This window comes from Prunus mume, linkage group LG6, assembly GCF_029339155.1.
Source record: "Prunus mume cultivar Tortuosa linkage group LG6, ASM2933915v1, whole genome shotgun sequence".
Taxonomy (NCBI): Eukaryota; Viridiplantae; Streptophyta; class Magnoliopsida; order Rosales; family Rosaceae; genus Prunus; species Prunus mume.
The window spans coordinates 13502665-13519213 of NC_142703.1; the positions used below are offsets into that span (position 1 = coordinate 13502665).

A 16549-nucleotide genomic window follows, 5' to 3' on the forward strand; every position below is an offset into this window, starting at 1 on the left:
ACACGTGGACAACACATTTTGGGTGACATGGAGCACGTGTGGCCATTGTGCTTTCACACGCTCTGATGCCATGAAGAAAGTTGAGGTTCCACCCCAAAACTAATTGGAAATGGGGTGAGTAACCCAACTCCTTATAAGCCATTGCAAGGTCTTCTAACTTTCCAATGTGAGACTTTTTACCTTCACATTCTCACACTATTTCCCCACCCACCTTATATTCCCTCCCACCATGTAAATTTGATAAAACACAATCTTATCTTTTCACCCAGCATTATTCCTAAAATACCGTAGCCCACTATTATTTCAAATAAAATTTATAAAAATGAGAATTTTAAAAAAAGAGTTAGAGCACTTCTAGCGCTAAGTCCAGCCCTAACAAAAGGTTGTCCAGGCCAAGAAATGCTCCTCAAGTGGTACAAAACAATCCATGCAAGGCATGGACTCAACCAAGCCCGGTAGGCAATAATAACCCGAGCTATTGCCTAAGAGCCGTGACGTTAGCAACGAAAAAAATTTTAAAAAGTTGAAAAAAATTTAAAAAAAATCCGAAAATTATAAAAAATTGAGAATTTTTTTTTTATATACATACATAGCAATTTTTTTAATTATTAATCTCATTCATATAAATTAAATTAACCTCATTTGAATAGTAATTGTCCTTCAGTTGCCATGGCAATGAGTGGAAAAGCAACAAAAAGATTGCTATGGCAGATACTATTCACGTGAAGAGTAATTGCCCTTGTCTCCCTCAGACTTTTGCCATGACAAATGGGTGAAAGTTCTTGAGAAAGGAAAAATCCATCTGCTAACTACGGCTCCAACAAATGTGTTGGGGATGAATGTGGGCATTATACTCAGGTGGTTTGGCGTAACTCGATTTGACAGACCCGCCCAATTCCTCGAACCCGAGATAAATACTGTGCAATTCTCGACATCACACCGATGTCGGGCTCACTTATGAAACTATATCCTCTTTTTCTATAAAGGAATAAGGGCACGAGACTTTCTACCGAAATTTCGGCAAAGTCTCCCCTGTAAATTGAACATTTCCCAAATTTCAACCAGCACAAAATTCATAATTTAATATCATATCAGGCAGCACGCACAATATAATTTCATGCAATTCATATAATCGGCCTCCGGCCTTCACACAATCCGAAACAAAACAACCAACAAAACCCTTAAGTGAAATATTGCCTTGAGCAAGGTAATTAATAAACTCAAATATAATTATTAAGGCCAAATGCAATTTTCATCATCTAACTTCCCAAATATCCAACATACGAGGTTTTAACCTCCTAACACAATCGCATCTCATTTACACCAAAATTCCCAGACCAACGACAATGTCCGAACCAATCTCAATAAAACAACATGAGTAAAGTTTAGCTCGCGGCTGCACCTAGGTACTACCCTAGGCTGCCTACGTACCCTTACTAAGGGATCAAGCCACATATAGTTCTTTCAACAATCATCCCAGTCCCAACAACATACGATCAATTTCAAACATCTTTCTTTATTTCATATCACATCTCATATAATCTCCCCATACGCAGGAAAATCCAAGGCCACGTATGGGGTTTGTTAACATGCCCGAAAATCCTATGCCACGTGCGACCTACCATCTCATATCACATATCACATAATCTCCCCATACGCCAGAACATCCAATGCCACGTATGGGGTCTGTCCTCACGCCGGAAAATCCTACACCACGTAGGACCTAACAATCACATAATCTCCCCATACGCTGGAACATCCAACGCCACGTATGAGGTCTGTCAACATGCCGAAAAATCCTATGCCACGTGTGACCTACCATCTCATATCACATATCACATAATCTCCTCATACGCCGGAACATCCAAAGCCATGTATGGGGTTTGTCCTCATGGCGAAAAATTCTACGCCACGTGGGACCTAACAATCACATAATCTCCCCATACGTCGGAACATCCAACGCCACGTATGGGGTTTGTCAACACGCTGAAAAATCCTACGCCACGTGTAACCTATCATCTCATATCACATATCACATAATCTCCCCATACGTAGGAACATCCAACTCCACGTATGGGGTTTGTCCTCATGCCGGAAAATCCTACGCCATGTAGGACCTAACAATCACATATTCTCCCTATACGCCGGAACATCCAACGCCACGTATGGTGTCTGTCAACACGTCGGAAAATCCTACGCCACGTGTGACCTATAATCTCATATTACATAATTTCTTCATACGCCGGAACTTCCAACGCCACGTATGGGGTCTGTCTCAATTCCAGAAAATCCTACGCCATGTGAGACCTAACAATCACAGGATGGTACTTACACAATGTAATCAAACATTTTTATATCTTTATAATATATATATATATATATTAATTTCTAATAATGCATAAACCTCAACCACAAAATAGAATCCGATAATTCCCCAATTAAAAATAATAAAAATAATATTCTAATCCCACATAGTCAACCTAACTCAACAATGCTCAAGACCTGTCACTAGGGTCATTATAATCATCCGAGAAAGGTAAAACTACCTCGGAAGACTCACGGTCAAGCAAGGGTCAAACTACCCAAACTTGGTCAAACGGGCCCACAAGGCCCACGACCCTCAAACTCTAATCCGAAAGTTCCTATCGGTTCCACAAGGCCTAGGACACGCGTCCTGCAAGTTTGGTTAAGATTGGACGGTCGGATCGCTCACGATCGCATGATCGGTCGGTTACATGTAACCCTAGCCTTAGGGTTGGCATTTCCGGAGTATCCGGGACTCCATTTTACGATCCGCCAAATCTTACATGATCCTAAGAATGTCCAAATTAACATATTCTAAATTTAAGAATATCCAACGGTTCAAACCTATTGAACCCAGATAACGCAGAATATGCGATATCCATTCGAGACTCAAACGGTATCCAAATTGAAATCCAAGCACATTTATGCACTTGTGAGGACCAGGAGGTTACGTCGAGATGCAATGCCCTTTTTCTACAGTGCCACGCGCCATCAGCGCTTGGGTGTCCAAAGCGATTACGCTTCTCCGTAAAATCTCAAAATCACTGCTCAAGGCTCCTACCCTAGGTATAACACTATATTTGGAACTACTTTTGTCCTCGGACCTACCCCAAAAACTGACCGGAAGTGGCCGGAATCGCGATCCCAAAATCGGCCGAATTCCAATTCGAAAATTAGACAATCTAAGCTCAAAATTGATACAATCCTACCCATCCATCAACTATATTATAAAGAAAGGATGAATTTCCATACCTTGATTGCCAAAAATGGCAGTCGGAGGAGAGAGATCGGAGCCGCGAAGTTCGAACAAAAAGGGCCCTTTCACAGCTTTTCCAGAGAAATTACGGGGCTAGCGGCGGGCTTTGGGGTTGAAGATGACGGTGGCGTCATTTTGGTACCGACCCATCAACTTTGGTGGCAGATGAGAGAACAGCCGGCCAAAACGTGGGCCATGTTGTTGTCGAGAGAGAGAGAGAGAGAGAAAGAAAGAGAAAATCAAATTTTATCAAACTCTTTTCACCAAAATTACAGTTATGCCACTGAGGGTATTTTGATTGTATCTCTCTCTCGTTACAACTCCAATTCGAGCCCACCACATGTCTACGGACTCATCTCGCCGTCCTCTACGCAACGGTATAGTCGGAATTCCCAAACTCCTTCCCGATCAAAAAGTCCACTTTAAACCCAATAAAATATTCTATAGGATAAACTGGTCTTTTACCTAAATAGATTAACAATAAAAATTTATTTAGGACCGGGTCGTTACACGGTTCATCTTGGTTGTGCTAGGGCTAAGTGTGACAACAATTGGGTTTTTTTCATTTGCAGCTACGATCTTCCTGGTAACCATGAGGGCGAGCGTCCCTAATAGAATTGGAGGGCATTTGATCAAGCTTATGAAGTTGAGATGGTGGACTGGAACTTGGAACAGATTGGATGTTGTCGGTTGATATTAAAGTAGTATTTTGGACTAAATAATGATTGGGTGGAGTTCACATGAAGGTGGGGTCTCTCTTTTGTAAAACATCATGTGGTGAACAAATGTACTATTGATGGGGTCTCTCTTTTACTCTTAAAGAATGTATTGTTCTCTATTGAGAAAATTTTTAAAAATTCAACGCTAAGAAAGTTTATATTGAGTACTTATAACTCATTGTATGCTCATTCCTTGATAATGTTTCTTTTTCGTAAATTAGATTAGTTTAGATAATCGCTTGTATAATTTTTACTTGTTAAAGAGTTCCTTATTCAAATTTCATGAACATTAGTTTTTAATTTATCTTGAAATAAATAAAATAATAAATAAAAATTCTTACCTTTGGAAAGAAATCTACAGTTTGTTTGTTTGTTTTTTTTTTTTTTTTTTGAAACGGGACCAAATTTTATAGAAATATATCAAAATTTTCTACAAGAAGAGTGGCGCCATAGTCTTTACTCACCTTTTAGTAACATCTTCAATTAGAAACTTATCCTTCCATGACATTTTTTAACAACACAACCATTAATTTGCATTTATACTGCCATCTCCAAATGTGTGACACCTTTGGCAAACGGATACAAATCAAACCCAAGAATTCCCAAAAATGGGCATGTATGTATTGTTTTTATTTCTTTATTTTCTGACGAAATCCAAGGAATGTGACAGACAGCAATTAATCTGAGATCTTCTTCTTTAATGTCCAAATTGCCTTATCTCTCTATAAATTTGCCCTAATATCAACCTCTAATACATCGATCCAAGCCTTGCAAAGAGATACAAATGGGAGCTATCAATAAGCTTTTATTTGGCATATTCTCCATAGCCCTAATCTTAAGCACCCATGTCTCTCAGGCCAGACCCAACAAAGAACCCCACCACCAGGACTTCATAGATGAACACAACAGAGCTCGAGCTGAGGTTGGTGTTGGTCCAATCAAATGGAACGACACCGTTGCAGCCTACGCCCAGAAGTATGCGGATTCGAAGATTGAGACGTGTGAAATGGTGCACTCACAGGGGCCATATGGTGAGAACTTGGCTGAAGGCTATGGAGAAATGACCGGCGGGCAGGCTGTGAAGTTTTGGGTGACTGAGAAGCCCAACTACGACTATGCCTCCAACACATGCGTTGGTGATGTCTGTGGGCACTACACTCAGGTGGTTTGGCGCAATTCGACTCATGTGGGTTGTGCTAGGGCTAAGTGCAAGAATGGCTGGATGTTTGTGATTTGTAGTTATTACCCGCCTGGAAATTATATAGGAGAGCGTCCTTACTAGATTGTGTATGTATAATTGTTGAGTGTCATATTGAAGAAAGTTACATCTCAAAATAATTAATTTAATGTGTTTTGGTTGATAAAAATGAAAGAGAATATATATATATATATATATATATATATATATGGTGCGTTGATTTGAATTATGTATGGTTGTGCTTATGATTTTTTGACTCCTTAGATAGCTACAAATTTGATAGGTGCGCAATAGCTCTGATGAGGGTAGAGATTTTGGAGCCGATATTTCTAAAAGGAAGAAAGAGAGAAAAAAGAAGAAGAGAGAGTAACAGTTCAAAACCACTAAGATTATAAATAATTGAAGAATTTTTTTTTTTTTTTTTTTTTTTGTCACTGTAACATTAGAAATTGATAAGTGGACGACAAATTTATGTCTTGTGACATAAATTTTCTTATACACGCCATATTGAGGGAGGGTGGAATCGAACTTAGGACCTCGAATGTAGAGTAAATACTCTTAGCTATTTGAGTTACAAGTCCTTTGCATCCAATGGTATAATATTAACAAATAAACGCACATTATAACATGAGTTTGTTCATAAGAAAAAAAAAACATGTGTGAATTCTTATAAAAAAGAATATGGCTAAATTAGAAACGAATAGTGGGTGACACCAAATACTAGAGTATGGTGATTTTCTTTTTCAGTTTTTTCAGTGAACAAAGGGGATTAGGACCAGAAGACAGGTTTAAACAATAGCATATAGACGCCTAGAAGAAAGGAGGCCAACTAAATCATGAGGAACAACAGACACAACTGAAGGAAAAACAAAAGACATATTACTAAAGACACCCAATAATGTTCTCAAAATACATCTACCCTGTTATTGTGAGTAAAACTTGGTATGGACGCATTCCAAGCACAAAAGATGTGACACCACAAATTTCTATGGATCTCTTCTTTCTTTTCTTTATTTGGGCCCCCCTCTATCGCTATCTACAGAATCCAAAAAAAATAATATTCAACCCTCCCATTTTTAAGGGCCTATTTTCGAAGACCCTCTTTGCGGACACAAACTTGCCTGTGTCTCTATAAATATGCACAATCCCATGCCCCCTTTCAATCAACATCTAACAATCCAACCTTCTCTACTACAAAGAGAAGACCTTAAACTTCTCATATCAAGAAACAAAAATGGCGTTCAACACGAAGCTTCTTTTGGCCATCTGCTGCGTCGCATTGGTCTTCACTCTTGTCTCTGCAAACATTTCCAAAGAAGAGATCGATGGCTTCGTTGAGGAGCACAACAAGGCTCGTAAAGAGGTTGGCAACAAACCCCTCAAGTGGAACACGACCTTGGCCCAGTATGCCCAAGAATATGCCGATAAAAGAGTTGGCGACTGCGCCATGGAGCACTCAATGGGACGTTGGGGTGAGAACTTGGCCTCCGGCGACGGCATGAGCGGCGCAGCTGCCACCAAGTATTGGGTCACTGAGAAGGAGTTGTATGACGAAAAGTCCAACAAATGCCTCAAAAGCGAAGACGAATGTGGTCACTACCTTGCTGTGGTATGGGGCAAAACCACCGAGGTCGGATGTGGCATTTCAAAGTGCAACAATGGACAGAACTATGTGGTTTGCAGCTACGATCCCATGTACCAGCCCGAGGACGAGCGCCCCTACTAGACAATGTATGTGTGCTTGCGTGCACACACGCTCACCTACACGATGCCGGTTGAAAAGTCCTGTGTTTTTTTTCTGTTGTGAAATTAGAAAAATAAAATGTAATGGGTGTATACAAATTCTTTCCCACACCCACCACATTCCTGTACGTGACTAGCACTTGACATGATATTGTGAAAGGTTACAAGAGAATGAATAAATAAAAAAGGAGAAGAATAATATAATTTCTGTTTTGTAAAATCTAACCGAAATGTTATCTCATTCTCTTCATGTTTTTTTTGGTCAATCTCTCTCTTTCTGAAATATTATCTCATTACCTCATTCTTTCATTTTTGGATTAAAACCCTTGGTCAAGATTGTGGTTGCAGTGATTAAAGCTAGGAACTTGGATTGCTTATGTCATTATAGATTTTCAAAATTTGAATGTTTTCATTGTTGTAATTATATTTCACCAATTATGTCTATGTTTATTTTTTCATCTTAAGTGAGAAAAGATTCGAATTTGAGACTTCTTACATTGGAAAGAAAAATACAAGTAGACAAAAATATAATTGGTTTATTCAAAATTTTAATAAAGGACTAATTATCTATTACTTTGGTAAGAAACTTAAGTCTAAATAACCACACGTATTTTCTTTTGAAGGTTGCTATTTCCACCCCCTGTTCTATTTGAAGGAAGTTGAGATTTTATCCTAAAACTAATTTGCAATGGGGGGAGTAACCCAAATCCTTATAAGCCCTTGAAAGGTTTTTTAACTTTCTAATGTGGGACTTTTTATCTTCACATTCTCACACGCCCTCACTCGTGTGGCGAATTTTCAAGCCTAACATTGCGCTTTCACACGCTCTGATGCCATGAAGAAAGTTGAGGTTCCACCCCAAAACTAATTGGAAATGGGGCGAGTAACCCAACTCCTTATAAGTCATTGCATGGTTTTCTAATTTTCCAATGTGAGACTTTTTACCTTCACATTCTCACACTATTTCCCCACCCACCTTATCTTCCCTCCTACCACGTAAATTTGATAAAACACAGTCTTACCTTTTCACCTAGCATTATTCCTAAAATACCGTAGCCCACTATTATTTCAAATAAAATTTATAAAAATGAGAATTTTAAAAGAAGAGTTAGAGCACTTCTAGCGCTAAGTCTAGCCCTGACAAAAGGTTGCCCAGGCCAAGAAATGCTCCTCAAGCAGTACAAAACAACCCAGGCAAGGCATGGACTCAACCAAGCCCGGTAGGCAATAATAACCCGAGCTGTTGCCTGAGAGTCTGTGACGTTAGCAAAGAAGAAAATTTAAAAAGTTGAAAAAAATTTAAAAAAAATCCGAAAATTATAAAAAATTGAGAATATTTTTTTTAATTATATACATACCTAGCAATTTTTTTAATTATTAATCTCATTCATATAAATTAAATTAATCTCATTTAATAGTAATTGTCCTTCGGTTGCCATGGCAATGGGTGGAAAAGCAATAAAAAGATTGCTACGGCAGATACTATTCATGTGAAGAGTAATTGCCCTTGTCTCCCCCAGACTTTTGCCATGACAAATGGGTGAAAGTTCTTGAGAAAGGAAAAGTCCAGCTGCTAACTACAGCTCCAACAAATGTGTTGGGGATGAATGTGGGCATTATACTCAGGTGGTTTGGCGTAACTCAGTTTGACAGACCCACCCCGAATTCCTCGGAATCCGAGACAAATCCTGTGCAATTCTCGATATCACCCCGATGTCGGGCTCACTTATGAAACTATATCCTCTTTTGCCATAAAGGAATAAGGGTACGAGACTTTTTACCGAAATTTCGGCAGAGTCTCCCCTATAAATTGAACATTTTCCAAATTTCAACCCGCACAAAATTCTTAATTTAATATCCCAACAGGCAGCACGCACAATATAATTTCATGCAATTCATATAATCGGCCTCCGGCCTTCACACAATCCGAAACAAAACAACCAACAAAACCCTAAAGTGAAATAATGCCTTAAGCAAGGTAATTAATAAACTCAAATATAATTATTAGGGAGTTTCACTAAGACACCCAATAATGTTCTCAAAATACATCTACCCTGTTACTTCTTCTTTCCATCTTATCCAATAGAAAAAAAAAGATAAAAAAAACTAATTCATCAGAAAGAAAGAACAGAAAAGAAGAACATACTTTTTTAAGGAAAAAAAAAAAGGAAACTCACCAAAGAAATTGTCTTCCCACGTTATTGTGAGTAAAACTTGGTATGGACGCATTCAAAGCACAAAATATGTGACACCACAAATTTCTATGGATCTCTTCTTTCTTTTCTTTATTTGGGCCCCCCTCTATGGCTATCTACAGAATCCAAAAAAAATAATATTACCCTCCCATTTTTAAGGGCCTATTTTCGAAGACCCTCTTTGCGGACACAAACTTGCCTGTGTCTCTATAAATATGCACAATCCCATGCCCCCTTTCAATCAACATCTAACAATCCAACCTTCTCTACTACAAAGAAAAGACCTTAAACTTCTCATATCAAGAAACAAAAATGGCGTTCAACACGAAGCTTCTTTTGGCCATCTGCTGCGTCGCATTGGTCTTCACTCTTGTCTCTGCAAACATTTCCAAAGAAGAGATCGATGGCTTCGTTGAGGAGCACAACAAGGCTCGTAAAGAGGTCGGCAACAAACCCCTCAAGTGGAACACGACCTTGGCCCAGTATGCCCAAGAATATGCCGATAAAAGAGTTGGCGACTGCGCCATGGAGCACTCAATGGGACGTTGGGGTGAGAACTTGGCCTCCGGCGACGGCATGAGCGGCGCAGCTGCCACCAAGTATTGGGTCACTGAGAAGGAGTTGTATGACGAAAAGTCCAATAAATGCCTCAAAAGCGAAGACGAATGTGGTCACTACCTTGCTGTGGTATGGGGCAAAACCACCGAGGTCGGATGTGGCATTTCAAAGTGCAACAATGGACAGAACTATGTGGTTTGCAGCTACGATCCCATGTACCAGCCCGAGGACGAGCGCCCCTACTAGACAATGTATGTGTGCTTGCGTGCGCACACGCTCACCTACACGATGCCGGTTGAAAAGTCTTGTGTTTTTTTTCTGTTGTGAAATTAGAAAAATAAAATGTAATGGGTGTATACAAATTCTTTCCCACACCCACCACATTCCTGTACGTGACTAGCACTTGACATGATATTGTGAAAGGTTACAAGAGAATGAATAAATAAAAAAGGAAAAGAATAATATAATTTCAGTTTTGTAAAATCTAACGGAAATATTATCTCATTCTCTTCATGTTTTTTTTGGTCAATCTCTCTCTTTCTGAAATATTATCTCATTACCTCATTCTTTCATTTTTGGATTAAAACCCTTGGTCAAGATTGTGGTTGCAGTGATTAAAGCTAGGAACTTGGATTGCTTATGTCATTATAGATTTTCAAAATTTGAATGTTTTCATTGTTGTAATTATATTTCACCAATTATGTCTATGTTTATTTTTTCATCTTAAGTGTTGAATTTGAGGCTTCTTACATTGGAAAGAAAAATACAAGTAGACAAAAATCTAATTGGTTTATCCAAAATTTTAATAAAGGACTAATTATCTATTACTTTGGTAAGAAACTTAAGTCTACATAACCACACGTATTTTCTTTTGAATGTTGCTATTTCCACCCCTTGTCATATTTGAAGGAAGTTGAGATTTTATCCTAAAACTAATTTGCAATGGGGGGAGTAACCCAAATCCTTATAAGTCCCTACAAAGTTTTTTAACTTTCCAATGTGGGACGTTTTGTCTTCACATTCTCACACGCCCCCACTCGTGTGGCGAATTTTCAAGCTTAACACGTGGACAACACATTTTGGGTGACATAGAGCACGTGTGGCCATTGTGCTTTCACACGCTCTGATGCCATGAAGAAAGTTGAGGTTCCACCCCAAAACTAATTGGAAATGGGGTGAGTAACCCAACTCCTTATAAGCCATTGCAAGGTCTTCTAACTTTCCAATGTGAGACTTTTTACCTTCACATTCTCACACTATTTCCCCACCCACCTTATATTCCCTCCCACCATGTAAATTTGATAAAACACAATCTTATCTTTTCACCCAGCATTATTCCTAAAATACCGTAGCCCACTATTATTTCAAATAAAATTTATAAAAATGAGAATTTTAAAAAAAGAGTTAGAGCACTTCTAGCGCTAAGTCCAGCCCTAACAAAAGGTTGTCCAGGCCAAGAAATGCTCCTCAAGTGGTACAAAACAATCCATGCAAGGCATGGACTCAACCAAGCCCGGTAGGCAATAATAACCCGAGCTATTGCCTAAGAGCCGTGACGTTAGCAACGAAAAAAATTTTAAAAAGTTGAAAAAATTTAAAAAAAATCGAAAATTATAAAAAATTGAGAATTTTTTTTTTATATACATACATAGCAATTTTTTAATTATTAATCTCATTCATATAAATTAAATTAACCTCATTTGAATAGTAATTGTCCTTCAGTTGCCATGGCAATGAGTGGAAAAGCAACAAAAAGATTGCTATGGCAGATACTATTCACGTGAAGAGTAATTGCCCTTGTCTCCCTCAGACTTTTGCCATGACAAATGGGTGAAAGTTCTTGAGAAAGGAAAAATCCATCTGCTAACTACGGCTCCAACAAATGTGTTGGGGATGAATGTGGGCATTATACTCAGGTGGTTTGGCGTAACTCGTTTGACAGGACCCGCCCGAATTCCTCGAACCCGAGATAAATACTGTGCAATTCTCGACATCACACCGATGTCGGGCTCACTTATGAAACTATATCCTCTTTTTCTATAAAGGAATAAGGGCACGAGACTTTCTACCGAAATTTCGGCAAAGTCTCCCCTATAAATTGAACATTTCCCAAATTTCAACCAGCACAAAATTCATAATTTAATATCATAATCAGGCAGCACGCACAATATAATTTCATGCAATTCATATAATCGGCCTCCGGCCTTCACACAATCCGAAACAAAACAACCAACAAAACCCTTAAGTGAAATATTGCCTTGAGCAAGGTAATTAATAAACTCAAATATAATTATTAAGGCCAAATGCAATTTTCATCATCTAACTTCCCAAATATCCAACATACGAGGTTTTAACCTCCATAACACAATCGCATCTCATTTACACCAAAATTCCCAGACCAACGACAATGTCCGAACCAATCTCAATAAAACAACATGAGTAAAGTTTAGCTCGCGGCTGCACCTAGGTACTACCCTAGGCTGCCTACGTACCCTTACTAAGGGATCAAGCCACATATAGTTCTTTCAACAATCATCCCAGTCCCAACAACATACGATCAATTTCAAACATCTTTCTTTATTTCATATCACATCTCATATAATCTCCCCATACGCAGGAAAATCCAAGGCCACGTATGGGGTTTGTTAACATGCCCGAAAATCCTATGCCACGTGCGACCTACCATCTCATATCACATATCACATAATCTCCCCATACGCCAGAACATCCAATGCCACGTATGGGGTCTGTCCTCACGGAAAATCCTACACCACGTAGGACCTAACAATCACATAATCTCCCCATACGCTGGAACATCCAACGCCACGTATGAGGTCTGTCAACATGCCGAAAAATCCTACGCCACGTGTGACCTACCATCTCATATCACATATCACATAATCTCCTCATACGCCGGAACATCCAAAGCCATGTATGGGGTTTGTCCTCATGGCGAAAAATTCTACGCCACGTGGGACCTAACAATCACATAATCTCCCCATACGCCGGAACATCCAACGCCACGTATGGGGTTTGTCAACACGCTGAAAAATCCTACGCCACGTGTAACCTATCATCTCATATCACATATCACATAATCTCCCCATACGTAGGAACATCCAACTCCACATATGGGGTTTGTCCTCATGCCGGAAAATCCTACGCCACGTAGGACCTAACAATCACATATTCTCCCTATACGCCGGAACATCCAACGCCACGTATGGTGTCTGTCAACACGTCGGAAAATCCTACGCCACGTGTGACCTATAATCTCATATTACATAATTTCTTCATACGCCGGAACTTCCAACGCCACGTATGGAGTCTGTCTCAATTCCAGAAAATCCTACGCCATGTGAGACCTAACAATCACAGGATGGTACTTACACAATGTAATCAAACATTTTTATATCTTTATATATATATATATATATATATTAATTTCTAATAATGCATAAACCTCAACCACAAAATAGAATCCGATAATTCCCCAATTAAAAATAATAAAAATAATATTCTAATCCCACATAGTCAACCTAACTCAACAATGCTCAAGACCTGTCACTAGGGTCATTATAATCATCCGAGAAAGGTAAAACTACCTCGGAAGACTCACGGTCAAGCAAGGGTCAAACTACCCAAACTTGGTCAAACGGGCCCACAAGGCCCACGACCCTCAAACTCTAATCCGAAAGTTCCTATCGGTTCCACAAGGCCTAGGACACGCGTCCTGCAAGTTTGGTTAAGATTGGACGGTCGGATCGCTCACGATCGCATGATCGGTCGGTTACTGTAACCCTAGCCTTAGGGTTGGCATTTCCGGAGTATCCGGGACTCCATTTTACGATCCGCCAAATCTTACATGATCCTAAGAATGTCCAAATTAACATATTCTAAATTTAAGAATATCCAACGGTTCAAACCTATTGAACCCGGATAACGCAGAATATGCGATATCCATTCGAGACTCAAACGGTATCCAAATTGAAATCCAAGCACATTTATGCACTTGTGAGGACCAGGAGGTTACGTCGAGATGCAATGCCCTTTTTCTACAGTGCCACACGCGCCATCAGCGCTTGGGTGTCCAAAGCGATTACGCTTCTCCGTAAAATCTCAAAATCACTGCTCAAGGCTCCTACCCTAGGTATAACACTATATTTGGAACTACTTTTGTCCTCGGACCTACCCCAAAAACTAACCGGAAGTGGCCGGAATCGCGATCCCAAAATCGGCCGAATTCCAATTCGAAAATTAGACAATCTAAGCTCAAAATTGATACAATCCTACCCATCCATCAACTATATTATGAAGAAAGGATGAATTTCCATACCTTGATTGCCAAAAATGGCAGTCGGAGGAGAGAGATCGGAGCCGCAGTTCGAACAAAAAGGGGCCCTTTCACAGCTTTTTCCAGAGAAATTACGGGGGCTAGCGGCGGGGCTTGGCTGGGGTTGGAAGATGATGGTGGCCCGGTCATTTTGGTACCGACCCCATCAACTTTGGTGGCTAGATGAGAGAACAGCCGGCCAAAACGTGGCCGGCCATGTTGTTGTCGAGAGAGAGAGAGAGAGAGAGAGAGAGAGAGAGAGAGAAAATCAATTTTATCAAACTCTTTTCACCAAAATTACAGTTATGCCACTGAGGGTATTTTGATCGTATCTCTCTCTCGTTACAACTCCAATTCGAGCCCACCACATGTCTACGGACTCATCTCGCCGTGCTCTACGCAACGGTATAGTCGGAATTCCCAAACTCCTTCCCGATCAAAAAGTCCACTTTAAACCAATAAAATATTCTATAGGATAAACTGGTCTTTTACCTAAATAGATTAACAATAAAAATTTATTTAGGACCGGGTCGTTACACGGTTCATCTTGGTTGTGCTAGGGCTAAGTGTGACAACAATTGGGTTTTTTTCATTTGCAGCTACGATCTTCCTGGTAACCATGAGGGCGAGCGTCCCTAATAGAATTGGAGGGCATTTGATCAAGCTTATGAAGTTGAGATGGTGGACTGGAACTTGGAACAGATTGGATGTTGTCGGTTGATATTAAAGTAGTATTTTGGACTAAATAATGATTGGGTGGAGTTCACATGAAGGTGGGGTCTCTCTTTTGTAAAACATCATGTGGTGAACAAATGTACTATTGATGGGGTCTCTCTTTTACTCTCAAAGAATGTATTGTTCTCTATTGAGAAAATTTTTAAAAATTCAACGCTAAGAAAGTTTATATTGAGTACTTATAACTCATTGTATGCTCATTCCTTGATAATGTTTCTTTTTCGTAAATTAGATTAGTTTAGATAATCGCTTGTATAATTTTTACTTGTTAAAGACTTCCTTATTCAAATTTCATGAACATTAGTTTTTATTTATCTTGAAATAAATAAAATAATAAATAAAAATTCTTACCTTTGGAAAGAAATCTACAGTTTGTTTGTTTTTTGTTTTTTTTTTTTTTTTTTGAAACGGGACCAAATTTTATAGAAATATATCAAAATTTTCTACAAGAAGAGTGGCGCCATAGTCTTTACTCACCTTTTAGTAACATCTTCAATTAGAAACTTATCCTTCCATGACATTTTTTAACAACACAACCATTAATTTGCATTTATACTGCCATCTCCAAATGTGTGACACCTTTGGCAAACGGATACAAATCAAACCCAAGAATTCCCAAAAATGGGCATGTAATTGTTTTTATTTCTTTATTTTCTGACCAAATCCAAGGAATGTCACAGACAGCAATTAATCTGAGATCTTCTTCTTTAGTGTCCAAATTGCCTTATCTCTCTATAAATTTGCCCTAAGATCAACCTCTTATACATCGATCCAAGTCTTGCAAAGAGATACAAATGGGAGCTATCAATAAGCTTTTATTTGGCATATTCTCCATAGCCCTAATCTTAAGCACCCATGTCTCTCAAGCCAGACCCAACAAAGAACCCCACCAGGACTTCATAGAAGAACACAACAGAGCTCGAGCTGAGGTTGGTGTTGGTCCAATCAAATGGAACGACACCGTTGCAGCCTACGCCCAGAAGTATGCGGATTCGAAGATTGAGACGTGTGAAATGGTGCACTCACACGGGCCATATGGTGAGAACTTGGCTGAAGCTATGGAGAAATGACCGGCGGGCAGGCTGTGAAGTTTTGGGTGACTGAGAAGCCCAACTACGACTATGCCTCCAACACATGCGTTGGTGATGTCTGTGGGCACTACACTCAGGTGGTTTGGCGCAATTCGACTCATGTGGGTTGTGCTAGGGCTAAGTGCAAGAATGGCTGGATGTTTGTTATTTGTAGTTATTATCCTCCTGGAAATTACGTAGGAGAGCGTCCTTACTAGATTGCGTATGTATAATTGTTGAGTGTCATATTGAAGAAAGTTACATCTCAAAATAATTAATTTAATGTGTTTTGGTTAGGGATGGCAATGGGTCGAATTGGGGATGGATATGCTATTCTCATCCCCATCCCCGCTTTCATACCCATAATATTCTAAACAGGGATTCCCCATCCCCTCCTTCATTGGGAAATGGGTTCCCCTACTCGCCCCATTACTAAAGAAAAACCAATAAAAAAATAGTTTGTTGAACGAAAAAAAAAAAACACTATAAGCGCAAACATATGTATCAATTCAATTATTATTAACTAAAAATCTAGACTATATAAAAAAAAATTAATACATATCAAAATTACATGTCCAAGCATGTTCATCATTATAGAGGTAGTCATCACACATCTTAATCGCACAAAGTAATGTTTTCAACTTCTTCAGTGTAAGATCCCTGACACAAATAAAACAAAAATATAAATTTTACAATCATGTAGAGTAGGATATTAAAC

General features: G+C 39.2%; 3 protein-coding genes and 1 pseudogene across 3 annotated transcripts; all 4 read left to right on the forward strand.

Moving 5' to 3' along the window:
• Positions 1 to 4783: 4783 nt before the first annotated feature.
• Positions 4784 to 5281, forward strand: LOC103335024 (basic form of pathogenesis-related protein 1-like). Its single transcript, XM_008238014.2, has one exon. It carries the CDS (start codon positions 4784 to 4786, stop codon positions 5279 to 5281), a length of 498 nt encoding a protein of 165 aa, XP_008236236.2.
• Positions 5282 to 6431: 1150 nt separating this feature from the next.
• Positions 6432 to 7165, forward strand: LOC148916139 (pathogenesis-related protein 1A-like). Its single transcript, XM_089054667.1, has one exon. The coding sequence runs from the start codon at positions 6432 to 6434 to the stop codon at positions 6921 to 6923; it is 492 nt and encodes a 163-aa protein (XP_088910793.1). The 3' UTR covers positions 6924 to 7165.
• Positions 7166 to 9366: 2201 nt separating this feature from the next.
• Positions 9367 to 10297, forward strand: LOC148916140 (pathogenesis-related protein 1A-like). The gene has a single exon (XM_089054647.1). The coding sequence runs from the start codon at positions 9448 to 9450 to the stop codon at positions 9937 to 9939; it is 492 nt and encodes a 163-aa protein (XP_088910773.1). The 5' UTR covers positions 9367 to 9447; the 3' UTR covers positions 9940 to 10297.
• Positions 10298 to 15386: 5089 nt separating this feature from the next.
• Positions 15387 to 16306, forward strand: LOC103344147 (basic form of pathogenesis-related protein 1-like; annotated as a pseudogene).
• Positions 16307 to 16549: the final 243 nt, after the last annotated feature.